At 37.8% G+C, this 21,969-nt stretch overlaps 1 protein-coding gene across 2 annotated transcripts in view; it reads right to left on the bottom strand.

Moving 5' to 3' along the window:
* Positions 1-21,969, bottom strand: part of RTTN (rotatin) — a 99,383-nt gene that overhangs the window by 33,049 nt on the left and 44,365 nt on the right. For both annotated transcript variants that reach the window (XM_034429040.2, XM_087890397.1), the window contains 6 exons: positions 16,299-16,457; positions 14,758-14,829; positions 4,929-5,121; positions 3,370-3,452; positions 1,058-1,166; positions 338-536 (listed from right to left, as the gene is read on the bottom strand). In XM_034429040.2, the coding sequence (XP_034284931.2) occupies positions 338-536; positions 1,058-1,166; positions 3,370-3,452; positions 4,929-5,121; positions 14,758-14,829; positions 16,299-16,457 (815 nt within the window). The remainder of the gene's footprint in view (positions 1-337; positions 537-1,057; positions 1,167-3,369; positions 3,453-4,928; positions 5,122-14,757; positions 14,830-16,298; positions 16,458-21,969) is intronic.

Genomic DNA, 21,969 nt, shown 5'->3' with positions numbered 1-21,969 from the left:
TTTCTTTCTCTCTCTCTCTCTCTCTCTTTCTTTTAATCTTTTCCTCCTAGCCTTTCAACTCAATGGATTTTGGGGTTTTTTTGCAACACCTGAGATTAAGAGGCCTCCAATGTGTATGCAACAGTTCTTTCAGGCCTGAACACACACTGGCTCCAACCCCATCAATTTCAGCCCTTCAAGATGTTCCAGATTTGCTCCATTTTCAGGAAGGGATTCTTCTAGTTTGTTACTTTTGAATTCTCAGAACACTCAACAGTTTATCAATATATATATAACAAAGCTTGAGATATCATTTGTCACAGTCTATTTGCAAGCTCCCGAGTTATTGATCTCTTACCTACTGAGAGCAGTTAGTGTATGTGCTCTCCGAAGAGCAATTGTAGTCTCTTTTGGAGTAACAACAAGCAGGTTGTCCAACACGCCACACACAGCTGAAAGGAGAGGAGGTGTGACTACCATACACTGATTAGGTCTAATGACAGACTCTGGGGAAACATGTGGACTTGAAGATGTTGTTGTGGTTGTGTCACTCTGACCTAGAACACAACATCCAAAAGAAATAAGCGACATGAAATGTGGATTCACATGAAACTCTGGAGATATATTCCTCACTCTGACGTGAACCACAGAGAATCAATCAAATCTATTTGCTACATGAAGCTTCAAAACAACTCCTGTGCCAATTGTTTCCATAAAAACCCAACCCGCCAGTTGCTGTTTCCTAAACTGAACATTCCTCTGTTAGGATAAATAGAACAATATGCAACAGTCCAGTAAGAATCATAGGACTAGGGCAATACAAGCCAAAAGTTTTGTCCATTTGGAATATTTAAAATGATAAAACACATTGTATTTCGAAACAGAGCTCCTGATATCTGAAAAGTGTGCAGAGCTAATCTTTTCCACCCCATGCCTTGATCACCTGAGAGTTTCAAAAATAAGCTACCAGGTGATGACTGCTGTTTGGACAATCCATTCCAAAATTTCTAGCATGCACTGTGTACATAGCATGGCTAAGAAATGAACTTGTTTAATATAGTTCTCAAGAGTATCCAACCTTGAGTTACGAGTCGGTTCAATGATGCATCGTGAATAAGACTAACAGCTGGCGAAGAGGGTGCTTCTACTTCCATAGCACATGCCGGTGATGGTGATGCTGAAATTATCTAAGAAGAACCAAGAACTTTATTTAATATGCATTTTTGTTTGTTCTTTAGCTGAGGTTCCCCATCTTTTCGCCCAAATGGTGCTCATAGTGCCTAGCAGCAATACAAAATGATAAAAGTGGGACTATTGCCAAATAAATTCAGACTATTGTAAAGGAATTCAAAGCATGGAGTAAACAAAGAAAGAAAATTGCATGGGATTCAATTCAAGTAATCATCTCAACAAAATTTCTGTAGCCAAATATTGTCTTTACTTGTAGGGAGAAAAGTAAAGCAGGAAAGAGTCTTGCCTCTCTTAGCAATGAGTTTGAAAGTCTGAGAACAGACATTGAGGGGGAAAAACATCCTGCCATCCCCTTCTCCACTCCCACCAAATACATTTGATACATTTGGCACGCTAAGGAGGCAAAGGGGAAGGTATTTTCTGAATATGATGCTTCAAATATTGTGTGTGTTGCGCTTGTGCAGTGTGTTATGTGAACACACATGCCTTTGGGTCAGGTTGATTCCTGGTGAATGCCCTGCAGTTTTCTTGGCAAGATTTTTTAGAAGTGAACTGCTACTGTGGTCTTCTTCCTAGGTCTGAAAAAGACATACTCGCTTCAATTCACCTTGTTGACTTCATGCCTACGGCATGACTAGAATTAATGGTCTCCCAGTACTTTAAACATTATACCAAACTGACTCTTTCAAATAGTCTATAAGCTTCTATATGTCATAATCACCATACTGAACTGTATTTGGAAAAAGATGGCGGCTATACATGAAACATGGTGTTGGGTCATATAATCTTAGTATAATTGACCTATAAAAACTTAATCTAACACATGAGTCATTGAGAGTCATATCCAGGGTCATCATGGAGGCCAAACTCAACCAGTTCTATTGACATTTAAACTTGAATCTCTTTCGTAGAACTAGGGATAAGGATTTGTAATAAAACCTCTAATTTAAGCATGACTGTGTTTCTAGAGCCTTATAGAATGGTTGGGAATTCCTTTATAACACAATACAACCCAAATGCCCCCTCCTCTTTGCTAAGTGTGCAACAAGGAACAAGAGAGCCATTTAAGGCACTTTCAATTTAATTAATAACTTGTGCCCATTAAGCACTATGCCATTTAAAGCATTTCCTTTCCCATTTTGTTACACATGGGAAATAAGATGTTTTCATTTCTATTATCTGAGCAGCCTATGGAGGGCCCAGAAGCATACTATAAATAACAAAAGATGCTACAGCTTTTTGCTTTGCTTTTCAGCACAGTAACTTCTCAGCAATGATGACAATGATGAAATTAAAGAATCCAGCACAGAGCTAGACAAACACAAAAATATGTGTACACCCTGGTGGCCACAAGCACATTTCTGTTCCAGAGAACATGGCAAGGTTACTTCAGAGTACCTACCTGTCAGGCTTCGCCCTACCACTTAGAAAAACTCACAAGAATACCAAATAATTAAAATTTATTGAAAAAGGTTAAAAGCTACAGGCAAGGAATTTTCAATAACCTCTGTGATTCAAGAACACTCACTAGCTAGTGTAGGTAGTTAGTTGGTGAAAAATAGTATGATAGCAGATCTAGTCATTGCAAAATGGAAACCAGTCCATTCAGGAGAGGGGCCATGTTTTTTTCGGTTCCAAGGTTCAGGAGCAAAGTAAAGCACAAGACAGTTTGAATATTGTTTCTGTATTTGTTCTTGAAAGAAATGAAATTGGAATAAACTAATTGTCACTGGTCACCTTAAGACTACAGACTTACTTAATATAAAATAATTAACTACATGAGTCAATTTTTTTGGGAGAAGAAAAAACTTGGTTTGCCTTACCATCAATAGCTAATGCTAATTTGTCTAATGTCAGGTATAGAAACAATTCTAGAAATTATTAGTAGAAAAAGTTCTCATACAAGAAAATATTGTGGCATGCAGTAACATTTTTTTAGACAGAGCTCCATTTTTGGAAATAAAAGTATTTTTTACTTTTCCTAACAAAAAATTACTGGATGCCTTCCACACTGAAAACATCCACAAGTATTTTTAACATTGCCTGTTGGAAGGTAAAAGGTTCTGAATGTAAGTAAAAGAGGAGTTAAAAAACAGAAAAAATAATTAAACTGTATTAAGTAACTCAAGAAGAAACACAGGTGGTAAAACAGAATCCTAGTTCTCCAGACTATTCCATTTGACAGTATGTTCAACTTACCCAAGTATCGGTAGTTGACTGAGTACTTGGAGACTGGTTCCCACCATTCTGGACTCTCCACGCAGAAAGAGAATCTTCAAAGTCTGGAAAAGGGAGACAGAGGAAATCCATGCTTATAAAAGTTTACTCTTTCCACCAATACCTTTTCATCCTGTTGAAGTATTTCATGTCATTTCAAGATGAACCATGCTTCCTCCATAATTTCAAAAGCAAGAGTAAATCTGGGCATAGGTTTACTCTTCCCTGTAGATCAGGGGTGGGTAGCTATGGCCCTTTTTATGACCTGTGGACTTCAACTCCCAGAATCCCTGAGCCATTTTGGCTGCTCAGGAATTCTGAGAGTTGAAGTTCACTAGTCATAAAGGGGCCAGTTACTCACCACTGCGGTAGATAGTGAGCTATGGTGTCCAAGATATCAAAGAATAACTTGGTAATCCATAAACCTCATCCAGGCAACCAGAGTTTGTGGTTTGGTTAATAACACTAAGAAAACACGACTGACCTAACTAGACCTTCTTAATTGTTTTTAACCTTTAAACAGCCCCTTTCATTATCCAGTAAGCAAAAGTCAACAGTGTGTGAAATGCTTAGAAAGGTTTTTCTTTATAGAAATATTTTCAATTTTTTTTCAATAGTTTGCATATTCTGCACCTTGAATTGTGAAGCCGAAGTGTGGGACATGGTAATTAATCTTCACTAATAAGCATTTTATGCCATAAAATTGATGACAAACTGTGTATAATCTTACGCTCTGAGATATTGATTTACCCAACAGTGAATAGACTTAAGGTGAAGGTACACTTGATTTAGCAGGATGGAGAAGAGGGGGAATGCTGATTGCAAAGAACGCAGCCGCAACAAGTTCCCTATCATTTTATACAAGAGACAGCAATAAGCCACCAACTGTTTACTTCGTGTATCCAACCTAATTGTCTGCCAAACAAATCTCCATGATGCACTGAGAATTGATAGTTTCCACTACGTTCCCTTCAAAGAATACATATGAAGTGGCCCTTGCGCACTATGGAGTGCTGCCAACAATTCTCATGAAATGAAAAAGTATTTCATAAACCCAGTATGGAATTTCTCACAGGACATCATTAACACAGTCACAAAGAGAAATAAACTACCAGTCTATTTCTTGTAGGCAGTTTCTTGCCATTTTTTCAGCCTCTTCCTTTCTTTACATTACGGATGTATTCTCCTTAAGGTTTTAATTAATATATACATTTTAGAAATTCCACACAGTCAATTATTCTTTTTCATAATGAGAAAGAATAAATAACCTTTACTAAAAAAACCAAAAATAACCCTTCCTTTTCTACCTCTAACTACAAACACATTTTTTAACCTAACTGCACCCTGAACACTGAACTAGATTAAGGAGCAAGGTTTTGTTTACTTTAGAAATGAATAAGTATTGTAGTGTTACATATTTACAGAGGACAATACTTTCAATTGTCACATAATTAAAACTGCCATCACGAGAAGAAATTATTGAAAACATGGGAAAGAGCAGTGAGATTCACACTACATGAATTCTTGGAAATATCACTTACCATTCATGCCATTCTTTGTTGATACCAGCTGATCTCCCAAGGAAAAATTCACATCAAATGTATACCGACCCAGGTAGCATACCTTCACCATCTCATTCAAATGCTCATAGAAATGGCAATGATAGAGCAAGGCCTGCAGTGCAGGTTTTCCAGACAGAGATAGACCAGTTGCTTCATCATGTACACAAGGCCCCTGGAAGGAAGGAAGGAAGGAAGTGAAAATGTTCTTCTCCTTACATTATAGCTTCTTATCCTGTGTCTCAATGATAGGGTACCATAAATGAAATTTTCTCCTCTCCTCCTTTTTTTTCAGTTTTGAGGATTGTGTTTACAGGCAGTCCTTGCTTCGTGACTACAGCTGGGATCGGCAACTCTGTTGCTAAGCAACACAGACACTAAGCAAAACATCCCATGATTACATCTGACTTAAGTCACTTCCCATTTGATCATTACACAAGTCACCCCAGGTCATTAAATGAAACATCACATGACTTGTGATTTTACTGCCGGCTTCTCTATTGACTCTGTTTGTCAGAGGCCAGTTGTGAAACATGCAAATAGGAATTATGTGATTGTGGGAGATTATAACAGTTGTAAATGTGAGGATTGGTTGTAAAATTACTTTTTCAGTGCCATTGTAACTTTGAATGGTAGCTAAACAGTTGCTTAACAGTTGTTAAGTAAGGTCTACCTGTACTTAGTAACTGTACTTCTTAATTAGAAAACTGTGCCTCTGATTGTTAATAATCTTATGTCAGATTAGGCAACTCTCACATTTTTCTTCTCACAGCAAATATCAGCAGGAATCTGTAAATTGTAAATCTATGAAAATGCAGGTAAACTGCAATTTATAGCTTATTGGGGAGAAAAAATCTCCTTGTGGATCTTCATTTTTTTGAAAACTGACTTCCAAGCTCTTATTTGTGGTACAATTATAATTGCAGAATTCAAATAAACTTTAAAATCTGTTATAATATGGAGGATTTAATTAATAAGTTAAACACTATTTTTGGTTCTTCCCTACACACTTACCCTGTTCTTCCCTACACACTTTATTTTTCTTCACAAAATATTTATAACTTAATTTTAACAGACCTTACCCCCAAAAAGGATTGGTGAATTCAGTGGCCACAATTGATTATTAACACTTTTCAAGATGTTGGGAAAAAAAGAAATTTATAAACACATATTTATGAAAGTCCTTTCCCCACCCCCTCCCAATCTTTACTAATACAAAATACTTGCCACTACTTTTTTCTTTCAAATGAGCCTCAAGGAAAGAATTTGCTTAATTATCTGGGCATGCTTTAATTCTACCACAGAAAATGGGAATTCAAGCGCAGACTATCCAAGCAAGATGTACTGACCAAATCAAGCATGACAGCTTTGCAGATGCTAGGAATGATCATCACACTGGGTCAATTTTTTAAAATACTTGACTCAACTGAGTCCAATTTTAGATTTTTATGCCTAGTAGTTTACAGTCTCAAAGGTATATTAAAACCACTGGAGTCATAATCATGTGTGTGAAATGATACCAAGCACCTTGAAACTATATAACATTTGTGATCCACTGAATTGGAACTAAATGTGGTGATTACTGACTTCAAAAATATTGTTTATAAGAGAAGAAAATACTAACCCACCAAATAATCACCCTTGTAAATTAATTGTTCTGATAGTAATGTAATGAATCTTATGCTCTACTCAGTCTGCTCTTTATAATAATATTTTTGCAGTGTTCACCACACAGATGTTGTTCTTTCTAGTGCTTCAAACATTAAAATAAGCTATATCATTTAAATAATCATTGCATTAAAACCTTAAACCAATTCTCAATCATGGATTACTTGCATGTAATATGTGTCCTGCCCTCCCCAAACCACCATATATTCTTCCACTGTGGGCTCCTTACATGATTCAGAGAAGCTGTGAAATGGGGACATTCATTTCATGATTGAAAAATTGTATTATTTGTAGTTCTGAATGATGTGGGATGAAAACAATTGACTCCCTATTTGAAAAGTTGCAACTGTGACTTTTACAGAATTTGGTGCATCCTTTGAAAAGTGATACCTTGAGAGAAATTGTTTAGTGTCAGATTCAGTCAAAAAACATGCTTAACTAATTGGCTTCTTGCAAAATCATCTTACACTACTGGATCGATATCATTTATTTAAAAACTCAGAAATTCTACCAACATCTTCCCAGATGAATAGTACATTAATGGTTATTTTCCATTTGAAATAGCAAATGTAATTGCTAGGTGAATGCTACTTAATTGCAATTGAAGACTTCAGCAAATTTGGGATTGACTGTGTATGTTGGCAGGTGAACATAGTGCTGTAAAATGTATTAGTACAAAATGAAATGATTACAGCATCATAGAATTCTATAAAGTGTCTTACATTACAACCAGCTTAAAAATGAGTCAGATATTAGAAATCTGGGGGGGAACCTCAGGTTGGTTGCTTCAGGATAGTCAAATAACATCCGATTTTATTTTATTTTTTTTATCTTTTAAAAGAAATGAATTGATAAAAATATGACTGGGGCTCATTTTTCAGTTCTCTTACCCTCATTTGAGAAAATCCTATGTGATTTCAGTTGTAACTCTAATATGTTTAATATAGGTTGTCAGAGTTGCATCTGTTTTAAGTGGCAATAGTATCTTTAGCAATAGCAATAGCAGTTAAACTTATATACAGCTTCACAGTGCTTTACAGTCCTTTCTAAGCTGTTTGTGGAGTAAGCATATTGCCCCAACAATCTGGCTCCTCATTTTACCCACCTCGGAAGGATGGAAGGCTGAATCAATCTTGAGACAGTAAGAATCAAAGTACCGAACTGCTGGCAGCCGGCAGTCAGCAAAAGTAACCTGCAGTACTGCATTCTAACCACTGCGCCAATGCGGCTCTTTACACTAGCACTGCAGTAGCACCTAAAATTATATTAATCTTTACACCACCTTCTCAGTGGCCTCTAAAATTGTGTTAATCCCAATATAGAACTGGCAGACAACACTGACATCTTTCATTCAATAAATGGAAATCTGTTCTAAAGACTGTTGCCAAATTCATTCTTATGCTATCAGTCATAAAGTCTAGACTATCAATATATCCCTTAAATTGTAAATAGCCATCACAAATTTTAGGTTTGATTTTCATTTCTTTAGTAAGCATCTGGACAATGTTAACCTCAGAGTCAGTATGTTGCTGTTACATTGGTTCTGTATGTTTTCCAATTGTGGGCGGCTTATTTTGTATCATTTAAGTTGAGTCTTAGGTTTTTTCCAGTCCATCTTCAATTTGCTTTGGCCATATTTTTGTTGGTGCTGTTCACTGAAATTTCTCCTGTGTGGATTACTTTTTCCACAATGGTCTGTGAAGGTGATGTTCTTCCATTCTGCAGTCATGTCCAAACCATCTTAATCTTTATGTTTGTATTTCAACCTCTCTGGAAGGTTATTTACTGAATCTCATTGTTACAGTACTTTCAGACAGTTGTGGAGGGAAATTCCAGAAGATGTTGTTGGTGTCACATTAGGAAACCATCAAGCTTGTTCAAGCCTGCATTTAACCATGCCCATGTCTCAAATCTGTAAGATTTGAGCAAGACCAGCAGGACAGTGCCTTAAAGATCTCCATCTTCGTTTTCAGTGAAATGAGGAACCACATTAACAATTCAAAGAAAAGCAGTGGCTCTGCCAATTCTGATGTGTACTTCTCCTTTTGATGCTGATTTCTATTCTTCCACCAGTGGCTCAAGAAACTTGAACTAATTACTAACCCAATCTATTTTGACTCTGTTGGATACAGACAGTCTACTGATGCAATAGGTAGTTCTCTAAAAATATATGCATACATATATACAGTACATGTACATTCTCTCTCCCTCCCTCTCTACCGTTTCCCCAAAAAATGACCTATCCTGAAAGTGATTTTTACACGTATGCCCAATATAAGCCCTATCCCCAAAATAAGTCCTAATTAAGACCCCGTCCACTCCAGGGTGCATGGGTAAAAATTAAGGTAGGGTGGGGATGGGGGCATGCAGCTGCTCTACTACTTACCTTCGGACAGTTGCAGGCCTCGCACACCCCAACACCTGCCTTGCCAGCCCATTTCTTCTGCAACTGGCACAGTTAGCAAGGCTTTCCTGAAGGCCTCTGCAGCCAATAACAGAGCTCTGGATTGATCCACAGCTTTGATATTGGCTGCAGAGGCCTTCAGGAAAGCCTTGCCGACCGCAGAAGTTCCTGAAGGCCTCTGACAGCAAAAAGGCGGCCAGGGGCGACGCGCGCAAGTGAGGTGAGTCACTGAACAACATCCCACCCCCACCCCAAAAATTAAGACCTAGTGCCTTTTTTGGTGGCAAAAAATATATAAAATAGGGTCTTATTTTCGGGGAAACATGGTGTGTGTGTGTGTATGTGTGTGTGTGTGTGTGTGTGTGTGTATGTGTATGTATGTGTATATATATATATATATATATATATATATATATATATATATATATATATATATGTAGGTCTTTGGTTATTCGGGTCTTCTCCCACGTAAAATTGGAAGTGTCTTGGCGACGTTTCGACGAAGTCTCATTCATCATCTTCAGGCTGGTATTCTCGGCTTCGTGCTTCCAGGAGCAATGTGAGATCGCAGCTGTCTCTTCCTTTTAACTGGTAGTGGGGGTGTGAGCTGATTGGGTGGGAACTTGGCTGTGTTCTGATTGGGTGGAGGTGTGTTCTGATTGGTTAGGGGCTTGGCTGTGCTCTGATTGGATGGGGGGTTGGTTGTGCTCTTGATTGGCTGGGGGTGTGTTCTGTTTGGGTGGGGGCTTGGTTGTGCTCAGCTTAGTCTGAGTTACAGGGGGATTTGAGCTGGTGAGCTGCGTTGTTGTTGTTTGGCTTCGTGTTTGTGGCCGTGCGAGCTCTTCATGGTGGGTGTCAGTCTGCTTCATGTATGGATTGGAGGGGTTTAAAGTGGCTAATGATGCAGCTGCGGTCTGGCTTCTGGTCCTTGGTCGTGGCTCATAATCAGTGTGGGTTTGAGTCTGCTTTCTGCGTGGATGTGTGGTGGTGACATCCTGTGTGGCTCTCGTGAGTGTGGGTCTGGTGTCATTCGTCGTGTTAGGGACTCGTTTGTCAATAAGGGCGGGTTTCCAAATGGCTGGTAGGCGGGAGGTATCGTCTCGTTTGTTCATGCTGTGTGGGCGTTTTTCTATCTCGATGGCTTCTCTGATTATTCTGTTGTTAAAGTGTTCAGTTTTGGCGATAGTTCTGGTCTTTTTAAAGTCAATATCATGTCCTGTGGCTTTAAGGTGTTGGACCAGGGAAGAAGTTGGTTCCTCTTTTCTGACTGAGTTCTTGTGTTCTTCTATGCGTGCACTTATTCGTCTGTTGGTTTGTCCGATGTATGTGGTGGGGCAGGCGGTGCATGGGATTTCATATACTCCTTGATTTTCTAACTCAATTCTGTCTTTGGGGTTCCTTAGGATGGTGGATATTTTTCGGTTTGTGCAGAATGCTGTCTTGATATTATGTTTGTGGAGGATTTTGCTTATTCTGTCTGTGGTGCCTTTTATGTATGGGAGGAGGGCTTTGCCGTTTTCTTGTTCTCTGTCTTGGATTTTAGTGGGGGTTTCTTTTTGGATTAGGTTGGTGATCTTATTTCTTTGGAATCCATTGGATGTTAGTACGTTAGTGAGAGTGTGTAGTTCGGTTTTTAGGTGTTGTTCGTCAGCTAAGCGTTTTGTTCTGGAAATGAGTGTTTTGGCTACAGAGTTGATCTGGGCAGGGTGGTGGTGTGAGAGTGCGTGCAGATAGCGGTTTGTGTGTGTTTTCTTCTGGTGGATAGTGTGTGCTAGGGAGCCATTGGATTTTCTGTAGACTAAGACATCCAGGAAGGGAAGTTGGTTGTTCGCTTCTGTTTCCATGGTGAACTGTATTTTGGGGTGTAGGCTGTTGAGGTGTGTGAGGAAGTTGTCCAGTTTTTCTTTCCCATGTGGCCAGATTATATAAAAGCTATGTGTCATACTATTATTTTACGTTTCATACTACTGCAATGAATTTGGAAAAACAAAACAAAATACTGCTTCAATTTTGCTGAAGAGAAAGGAAGAACGGCTAGAAAACCTATTACACCTTTTGTGAATTTTTCAACTAGCATTTCCACTGACATATGCTAATTACTGCTACTTTCTCTCACGACCACCGCCCTCAACACTCGCTAGGTCCAATCCAATAAGATTTATTTTAAAAGGACAGATTTACTATTGAAAGAGAGTTCTTAAACATCCATGATATATTTAAAAAGTTAATCACAAGCATACTAAAAAGCATTAAGATAACAGCTTCACACTGACAAGCCTCAAATAGGCAGCTTGCCAAACTGTCTATTACTAATCTGGGTTGGCACTGTTCCCCAAAGCAGGAATTCCATTTTCATCTCCATGTCCTTCAAGTAGTTATATTAAGTTGTTTTAAAATTAATTTTGCAAACAACTGTTTGAATAACATCACGTTTCTGTCAATGCCTGCTTTCACATGTCTCTCTTTGATGCCACTACCTTTGAGGGTACCAAACATCAGTCCGAGTAGTGAGTCTTGCTGTCATAGAGATTCTTTTGTTCCTTTAACTGTGAAAAAAGGTTTTCTGGCCCTATAACTTTTATTATTAAACCAAAAAGACAGTCTCCCACTGCCAACAAAGGCAATTCTAGTCTGTTTATAGAGTTTCAGCAGGGAGGGAAGTAAGAATATTAGTGATTTTTGAAGGACTGAAAAATGCAGGCTTAAACTTCCAGTGAGTGGTAAACAAAATGCCCAATTGCAGGAACAGGGCATCTGAAATCTCTCTGGAGTTAAAGAGAGGTAATCTGATCGCCCATATGTGCTCCTTTTTTTGTAAGCAGATGGCAGGAACTGTGTTTTTGCAGTAGGCCTGCTATCAGCTGGGAGTCACAACATTACATTGTGTTTACAGCCACTAATATTGCCTATATGAGCTTTAAATTCAACTGGCTTGTCTCTTAATCACTTTGAATTTTATACATTTTTTATTCTTTGCCTTACTTTAAAGATTAAGAACCTTCAGAGGTTCTTCCTCTGAAGGTTCTTCCTCCCTCACCCAGGGATCTTCTGAAGGTTCTTCCTCCCTCACCCAGGGATTTTATGAAAATCCCTGGGTGAGTGTCCTTCAATCCTTTAAAAAAGCAGTTTAACTACAAGTAAAAAGATCTGTATTTTCTGGAATATACAGCAAGAAGATGATTATCCTTGGCTTTGGAAAGTTTCAAACAGATTAGGGGCAGAGATAGATTTAAGATTTGGACGTTGATTGAAAGGATTCTCTCACTTGGGGGAAAATATTCTGTTTATAATCTTTACTGATTCAAAAAACTTTGAAGATTAGACATTAGAGGGCACCAGAAGTCTACTTTAAAAGAAATGCCATTTCACTCACAGTAACATGAAGTTTTTGACCTTTTTAACTTTTTAACTCTTAATTAGCAGCGCAGAGGATTAAGCTCCACTGAATAAAACTGAAATTGATTTATAAATGGAATTAAAAAACACAGTTTGTAAGAGATGGAAACAATGGATTGAAAAATGATTATTCAAAATTGAAAAAGAAACAAATAATAAACCACATGAGTGATTTGGATTATTCCCTTATACTGAATTTACAAGAGGGGTTTTCTGGGGTTGCTACATTGGAAGTACAAAGAGGGTTTGATAAAAATGAAGAAAAGAACTCAGAGAGGAGGAATGTATGAGGATTCTTTGAGGATTTTAAAAGACTGTCCACAGAAAGTATATAAGATTAATTTATTTGACTAAGGTTAAAAGATTATTTTGGGGAATGTTGAATAGCTTCTTGATTAGGACTGGATTATGATGGCTATTTCATGTAATGTTTAATTATTTTTGAGTGGGATTGAATTTTTATTATTTCAAGAAAAATGGGATTTATTTAAAGAGAAAGGATAGTGTCAATCTGGGTGCAACAGATAATTTATGATACTTATGTTGTCATTTCTAATACCCCCTGCTGGATAAATAGTGAGGGATGAGGTTTAAAGATGGGTTTATAGATACTGGGGAAAGTTATGGAATGAAAAGATGTTTGATTTTAAGAGATAGTGGTAAGTTTTTAATGTTGATTATACTTGCTGGGGATGAAGGGGAGGATTTTTTATTTTTACCTTTTTCTTCTGTTAATTCTCTTCTGCACCTTATTTTTTATTTATTTTTCTTTAATGTATCTATTTTGTTAATTGTATAGTTGTATAAGTTTTACCTATATAATATAATCTCTAATAAAATCATTGAAAAAAAGAATATCTGCTTATTGGTACTTCCCCTTTTCTAAGTCCAACTTTGAGGAGAACAGAGACAGGGACAATATGATACCATCATATTATATCAACAGTATCTGTTGTAGCCCACCAGCGGCCGGTGTGGACTGTGGCTGATCTCCATGACAAGGCGGCTGGTGTGGTGTTGCGCCAGCAGCCTGTGCAGCTGGCGCTCGAGTCGGACAGCGAGGAGGCTGAAGAGGATGTGGTGCCAGAGGCAGAGACTCAGCCAGGGCCTTCAGAACCTCCAGAGGCTCCTTCAAGTGAAGCAAGTGAAGTGGAGGAGCCTCTTCTCAATGCTCGAACACGCAGGGCTGCCAAAAGGCAGGAGTGGCTACCCAGGAGGTCTCCTCGAGAGTAAGGCTTGGGGTTAATTGGCCACTCCCTTAGCCTATTTAAGTTCGCACACAGATAGCAAATGTTGCTGGAAACAACGTTTGGTCAAAATGCAGAGCATTTTGAGAGTGAGTTTTTTGTTACAACTTGGTTTCTGGGCTGATTGCCAACCCTTGTTGGACTTTGTTTAATCTCTGTAATTCATAGCAGGCTGATAAGGACATTTTGGTTAAAGCCTGCATTTTGAAAGGGGTCTGTTTGTATTAAACGGAGTTTTTGGAGCTATGTGTGTGTGCTACACTTCTTGGGACCCGTAGCTGGGGCAGAACAGTATCAGGCATTCCAAAGGCAGCTTTAAAAAGCTGTATTTCATTTTGTTTCATAAATTATCCCCAATTACAAGAAAACAATACTTAAGCAGCATTATCTCATCCACATTGATATACTTCATTTGTCTAGATCCATCCATGTGGCTCAGGAATTCTGGGAGTTGAAGTTCACAGATTGTAAAAGGGCCATGGTTCCCCACCCCTGCTTTAGGCCATCATCAACCCATAAATTAATTCTGAACCACTGTGGAAAGCATTTTGATGGGGAAATCTTGACATATATTGTAACATAAAATACATAAAACAAATTGAATCCAATCAGTTTGATAACAAGGAAGAAGGAATGTGATGGTGGATTTGCCTCTCAGATATTACACCTGTATCTTTCACCTTATATGGAAAAATTCACGTAATCCTATGGCCTTAGGACAATGCTTCTATGATGGTAAATTACAACTAAATTTCATTTATCAGGGAAACAGAATTGAGATATATGTTCTTTTAAAAATGAAAATACTTGTGAATCTTATTTAAAGATGGGTCTATTTTCAAGACATTTCTAAATCTACTTTTTAGGTTAGCTTAACTTGAAAATCACCAAGTTTTTGTTTTCATCTAATATAGAAAGCTTTGAGGGTCAACAAGACTAGGAGAAAAAAACCTTTTGCTTCTCTATTAACAAGTTAAAGTATGCATATTTTCACATCTAGGTACATCTAAAAACAGCTTGTACTCTTGCTAAATTACAAATTGTTGTGCATAATCCTACTGATGAACAGTAATAACATGTAAAGTCAACCAGTCACCTGCCAATTGGAGTCTTTAGCCTCTTCAGTGGGCAGTGGGATCACCAAAAGATTCTGAAGAATAAAAGCAGCCTACAAAGAAAAAAAAAAGACAAACATCAACAGTGCCATCTGGCTGCAGTTAAAAGAACCTAGGCTAGTACATACTGAATCAATGCAATGAAAAGTATACATTAAATTCATATGTCATAATTTTTCTCTTCTAAGCTTTTGGCTATGCAGTGGATTATTTAAAAAGAAATCAAATTTTGCATTATTTAGTAGAACTGAAGCAGAGACGGAAAATTTCCTTTCTATGTAATTTTTCTAACAACTCCTTACACAGTTTAAAAAGATGAAAGTCAGTGGTGAAATCCAATTTTTTTTACTACCGGTTCTGTGGGCGTGGCTTGGTGGGCATGGTGTGGCTTGGTCGGCATGGCAGGGGAAGGATTCTGCAAAATCTCCATTCCCACCCCACTCCAGGGGAAGGATACTGCAAAATCCCCATTCCCTCCCCTCTCCTGGGGGAAGGATATTGCAAAATCTTCATTCCTATCCCACTCTGGGGCCAGCCAGAGATGGTATTTGCTGGTTCTCCAAATTACTCAAAATTTCTGCTACCAGTTCTCCAAACTACTCAAAATTTCCGCTACCGGTCAGAACCTGCTGGATTTCACCCCTGATGAAAGTATTTGTAATTCAGCTACTATTAAATTTATTTTTAATGTTAATGTTTTAATTGTTATAGTTCAGTCTGAAAATTACTTCATGTTGCTTAATTTTTCACAATGGCAAACTTTGGTTTACACTGTGGAGAAAGATCCTTTAAAATTATTATGGGAAATTGTTTCGTTATTTTACATTTCTCTCCTGGGAAATTGCAATCCCAAAACATCTAGATGGCCTGTCTAAAGGCATCTTATGCTGAATGAAAACCAGGAGTAAGATAAGTCTTGAGAAAAACACAAAAAATGATGTAGTGATCTTATTGGGTATAGGAATATATTGGAATATGTTGGATATAGGAATATATAAGAAATATCCTATTCCTATATATCTATCTATCTAGTGAGAGGTGCAACGGTTCAGCAGTTAAAGACACTGAGCTTGTGAGCTGGAGAGTTGACAGCCTGGGTTCGAGACCCGAGCTCCGCGCAATGGGTGTGCTACCGTTACTTGCCACAGCTAATTAATTACTACATTTATTTATTAATACACACACACACAAACATACATATATATAAAAGATACATTGCACCAAGAAACTTCAGTAATGCTTACCTAAGTTTTAGAGTAATGTATCTAATGTAGCAGATCTAGCACTATTCATATAAGAATCATCCACTCTCAAAGTTTTGTCTTTAATTCCACACTGTAATTGTTTTCATTGTTCTCTATTTCTTGGAGAATCTTTTCAGAAGAGAAAGGGAGATGGGCAAAAGCAAAGTGCACAGACCATGCTCTTCTAGATAAATGACCTAGGCACTTGATTCAATCCAAGAAAGTACCAAGTTATAATCAGTTGAAAATTCATTTTTACAGTTATATGATTTACAAACCTCTCTTCGCACCATGCTGCATTCAGATTTATCCAGAAGGATGTTAATCACAGTTCCCCATAATCCTCCTGATATGTTCTGGCAACTTTCTGCTAAAGAGAAGCAGCCCACGTCTAGTGATGTAAGCGCTGATCCTATTGCAAGTGAAGTGAACTTTACCTAATAGCAATGAAAAAAAAAAAACCGCATTACATTTATTTAAATATTTGTGTGGTTTCTTATCTTAAAGCACTACCCTGGGTGTTTGCATGAAGACAAACTTTTTCTCCTAAACCGAAATGAATTTTAAAAAATCCAAATTTAAAATCTCAGTAAATTAAATTTGATTTTATCTCTTTTTTTTCCTTGCCCCACAATATGGTTAAAACAGCAAAAAGAAGTATTTCTAAATCTAACAGTCTTATGCATGAAAACATTTTATATACTAGAACGTAAAACAGAGAAAAATACAACTTTATCTAATAAACATCTTTGAATCCATGATTAGTCATCAATTTTGCTGAACATATTATTTTAAGAGATTTTTTTTAAATTAAATGATGTATCATTGGTATTGGCCACCAGAAAAATAATCTTAAAGGTATCCTCAAATGTATGTTGGAAATGTGAACATGACGGGAGTTTTTATCATGCTTGGTAGCCATGTAAAAGAGCTAAAAAAATGGATTCAAATATATATATTAATTCAGAAGAACTGAAATATTAACATACAATTGAAACCAGAGATATTCCTTTTGAGACTGATGAGCAAACAGTTGGAAAAAAATTCATAGAACTCTTCTTGGAATTCTTTGTCTACGTACAGTTGCAAGTTGGAGTTTTGCATGAATTGGTCATAAAATGTGCTCTGAACTTCATCTAAGTCACAACAATAGAAAAACACAGTCTGCTTAAAATAATACTACACAAACATTAGATGTTGCCATGGCTTAATTGAACGTAACATGTAAACATTCACAGTGCAGGGAGGAAAAAGTATGTGAGTCCCTAGCCTAATGACTTCTCCAAGAGCTAATTGGAGCCAGGAGTGAGCCAACCTTGACTCCAATCAGTGTGAAGATATTGGATGTGTTGCTGACAGCTGTCCTGCCCTTTAAAAACACACACCTGTTTTGGGTTTACTGGTTTCAAGAAGCACTGTCTGATGTGAACCATGCCTCGCAGAAAAGAGCTCTCAGAATACCTACGATCAAGAATTGTTGACTTGCATGAAGCTGAAAGGGTTACAAAAGTATCTCCAAAAGCCTTGATGTTCATGTGTCCACGGTAAGACAGACTGTCTACAAATGGAGAAAGTTTAGAACTGTTGCTACTCTCCCTAGGTATGGTCGTCCTGTAAAAATGACTGCAAGAGCACAGCGCAGAATGCTTCATGAGGTAAAGAAGAATCCTAGAGTGTCAGCTAAAGACCTACAGAAATCTCTGGCACATGCTAACATTTTTGTTGACACATCTACAATAAGGAAAACATTAAACAAGAATGGAGCACATGGGAGGACATCACGGAGGAAGCCATTGCTGTCCAAAAAAAATATTGCAGCATGTTTGAAGTTTGCAAAAGAGCACCTGGATGTTCCACAGCACTACTGGCGAAATATACTGTGGACAGATGAAACCAAAATTGAGTTGTTTGGGAAGAACACACAACACTATGTGTGGAGAAAAAAAGGCACAGCACACCAACATCAAAACCTCATCCCCATTGTAAAACATGGCAGAGGGAGCATCATGGTTTGGGGCTACTTTGCTGCCTCAGGGCCTGGACGGATTGTTGTCATTGATGGGAAAATGAATTCCAGAGTTTATCAAGACATTTTGCAGGAAAACGTACGACCATCTGTCCGCCAACTGAAGCTCCGCAGAGGATGGGTGATGCAACAGGACAATGACCCAAAGCATACAAGTAATTCAACAAAAAAATGGCTTCAACAGCACAGAATACGCCTTCTGGAGTGGCCCAGTCAGAGTCCTGACCTCAACCTGATTGAAATGCTGTGGCATGACCTTAGGAGAGCGATTCACACCAAACATCCCAAGAATATTGCGACACTGAAACAGTTTTGTGAAGAGGAGTGGTCCAAAATTACTCCAAATCGTTGTGCAGGTCTGATCTACAACTATAGGAAACATCTGGTTGAGGTTATTGCTGCCAAAGGAGGGTCAACCAGTTATTAAGTCCAAAGGTTCACATACTTTTTCCTCCCTGCACTGTGAATATTTACATGCTATGTTCAATTAAACCATGGCAACATCTAATGTTTGTGTAGTATTATTTTAAGCAGACTGTGTTTTTCTATTGTTGTGACTTAGATGAAGTTCAGAGCACATTTTATGACCAATTCATGCAAAACTGTACATAATCCCAAGGGGTTCACATACTTTTTCTTGCAACTGTAAAACAACAGCAGCAAGACTTTTATATGCATAACAATAGAAATATTTGACACTACAATGGTACAATGGAAGAATGGATGGTAGATCTAGCTGAGATGGCATGAATTGACAGCTTTGATGAGAAAAAAGACTGATTAATTTTAAGGCTGATTGGAAACCCCTTTAGGACTTTTTGCACGAAACAAGGGAAAAAAATGAAATTAGAACATATGGATCTGATGATTAGAAAAAGAAACAGAATAGAAATAATAGAAAAAATGAAAGTTATGATGCAAATTTAGAGTAATAATTTAACATAAATTTATACTTCTAATTGCTGTAAAAGCAAGCCAGAAGTCACTTCTTTGTATTTCTTTTTCTTTCTGCACTTTTGGCTTTGCTTTTCTTTTCATTCTTTCCTCTTTCTTTTACTTTAATTATTAGTTTGTGTTAGTTTTTATTTCAAAAATCAAATTAAATTATTTTTTTAAAAGACTTGGCTGAACACAAATTTCAGGAGTTTTACTAGATTTAATAGATTGGGAAAGCTTGTTTATGTCACAATAAATCATTAAAATACACAGAACCTTGTTGTTCTAACACTTCTCAATAGAAGCTGTTTTAAGATCTCCTTCTGTTCAGCTGTGCATATATTATATTAATGTGGGACCCAACTGTATTAAGAAATAGTAGTCATCCTCAATTAATGAACATTCATGACAAAGCCCCCAACAACGATTTACAACCTGATTTTGAAGTTATCACAGCTGCAAACCCCTCTTAGTCATGTGAGCATATTTTGGGACCTTATCAGGGTGGTTATGATTTTTAACATTTATTTATTTTTGGCTAGTTTCCAGCAATTACTTCCAGTTTCTGGTTAAAAAAAAATAGGGTAAACAGATTTACTTAACAACTGCTGCAAAATGTCTACGGAGAGTCTCAGTCGTCCAGGTTGTTCCAAAGGTGCTTTTCAAGACTTTCTAGTTGCCTCTTGAAAAGCAGTTGGGACAACTGCTGCAAAACTTGCCAAAAAAATTGGGTCCAGTGGCATGGTGCCTTGACTTAAGAGTACAATGATTTATGACTGTAATTCCAAGCTCAATTACAGTGGTAAGTCAAGGACTACTGTATTTATGACTGGCCCTCAAAGTTCTATCACAGCACAGTCTCCACAGCCATCCGATCATGATATAGGCACTTGGCAAACAGCTCACACTTATTATGGTTGCAATGTCCCAAAGCCATGATTGCAAAGTTGACAATCAATGGAGACTGCAAAGCAAGTCAATGGGGAAGGTGGCAGAGGTTGCATTTTGCCCACATAAGCCACTCCAATCGCCTGCTTTTTCTCCTGAGGATCCCACTATGGATCTCATATTCCATAATGGCTGCCACCCACAGCTCCCCTCTACCCACAATCCATATCACAAACACATAGGTCCTCCACCTGCACTCATGCAGCATTGCAGCACTTCTTCCCCTGCATGCTTACTATGCCACAGCATCCCTTTCCCTGCCTGTCCTTGCATAGGGTCACTGCATTCCCTCTCTTCCCTTCAACACTCCTTAGCCCTCATTTGGCCGCTGGCCCACTTGCAAGACACACAGGACTTGTGAATTCCTGCTGGCTTCCCCACTGTCTTTGCTTGTTGGAAATTGGCAAGTCATAAGTCACAGACACATGAGGTCCTTGCTTAACACAAGAAATGGGGACTGCTGGGTTTCCCGTTGCTCAGTGATGTAATCATGTAACATTGCACTTCATGGCCATACTGCTTCGTAATTGAAATTCCAGTTCCTATTACCATGATTATGAGTAGTGATGGCGCAGTGGTTAGAATGCAGTACTGCAGGCTAATTCTGCTGATTGCCGACTGCCAGCAGTTTGGCAGTTCAAGTCTCACTGTCTCAAAGTTGACTCAGCCTTCCATCCTTCTGAGGTGGGTAAAATTAGGACCCAGATTGTTGGGGCAACATGCTGACTCTATAAACCACTTAGAGAGGGCTGGAAAGTAATGTGAAGTGGTATATAAGTCTAAGTGTATTTGCTATTGCTATTAACTGCAACTACTTGTATTATCAAATTGAGTCTATATTAATCCCTCTTCCATGCAGCCTCTAAGAATTCTAAGAACAAAAGAGCTCTTAACAAATTATCATATCCTTTACCATGTCAACAGTTTTTTTCCTGTGAGATTTCAACCAAACTAGCAAAGGGTAGCAGTGTGGGCTTTTGGAAACAATGGTTCAAGAAAAAGGAAGGTATGCTTTTTTTTTCCGTGGGAGCAATGATATATTCCCACATATGGGAGATTTCTAAAAGATACTTTTAAGTTGAACATGTACATTCACCTACTACAACAGTGGATGGCCTATGCTATAGCAATAATATGCAAGATGGTTATTCCAGCAATAGGTAATCCCTCACCAGAAAATAGGATTTTCTTCCGTAATTCATACTTTTCATATCGACCAATGCAGAGAGACAAGAAAGAAGTTGTTAGAACAGCTATTCTTCCAACTGCTATCATAGTTTATAAATGGACAATATAACTTCAGAAAGTCAGGATTATTTCATCCAGATCCTTCCACTTTTATATTTACTGTAATTATTTGGCTATAATAATGACTATTTTCCTTCAATTACTCCTTCTCTTTTTTTTTTCTCTCATTCCACTTATCCACAACTGATGAGAAAAAGAACTCTGTGCCCATTCTTCTCCTTGTTCAAAAGCTTTGAGTGAATTTTTTCAGTACTAAAGAGCACATCAAAAACCCAATGTGAACCAGATGTCCAATCCACACATTCAATGAAATGGTGTGTGTGTGTAGGTAGAAACACATACATACACACACTAATCAACACTGGATACGAGGCAAAAAACAATGAAAACTCTTAAAATGCAGCAGAAGTTAGATTAGGGCAATGCAAAGGAATAATTTCTATCTAATTTTAGTTCTTGTTTTCAAAAGCTGGGCCATTTTGTATGCTAATCTTTGCACAGAACAAAACATCTGCCTTCCTTATTTATCTAGTAGCTGACAACTGCCAGAACAATTTACAATTTGATCATAATGGTGACTATGTTACAGACTTCTGATTCTTATCCTAACTATCCCAAATAAAAAAGAAAAGCATCTCACAAGTGATTGAAGTCTATGGCAGAGCAAACAATGTTGTTTAAGTATTTTAAGGACAAGTGGATGATTTCTGAAGACTCTTCAAAAAGATGAAAAACTTCTGTTAATTGGGAAGCCTTAAATGCAGCAAATTCCCATTTCAGTTGTTTCCAAA

This window comes from Pantherophis guttatus, chromosome 3 (assembly GCF_059756535.1).
Source record: "Pantherophis guttatus breed Tessera chromosome 3, ASM5975653v1, whole genome shotgun sequence".
NCBI lineage: Eukaryota > Metazoa > Chordata > Lepidosauria > Squamata > Colubridae > Pantherophis > Pantherophis guttatus.
This window is presented reverse-complemented; position numbering and strand designations above follow the sequence as displayed.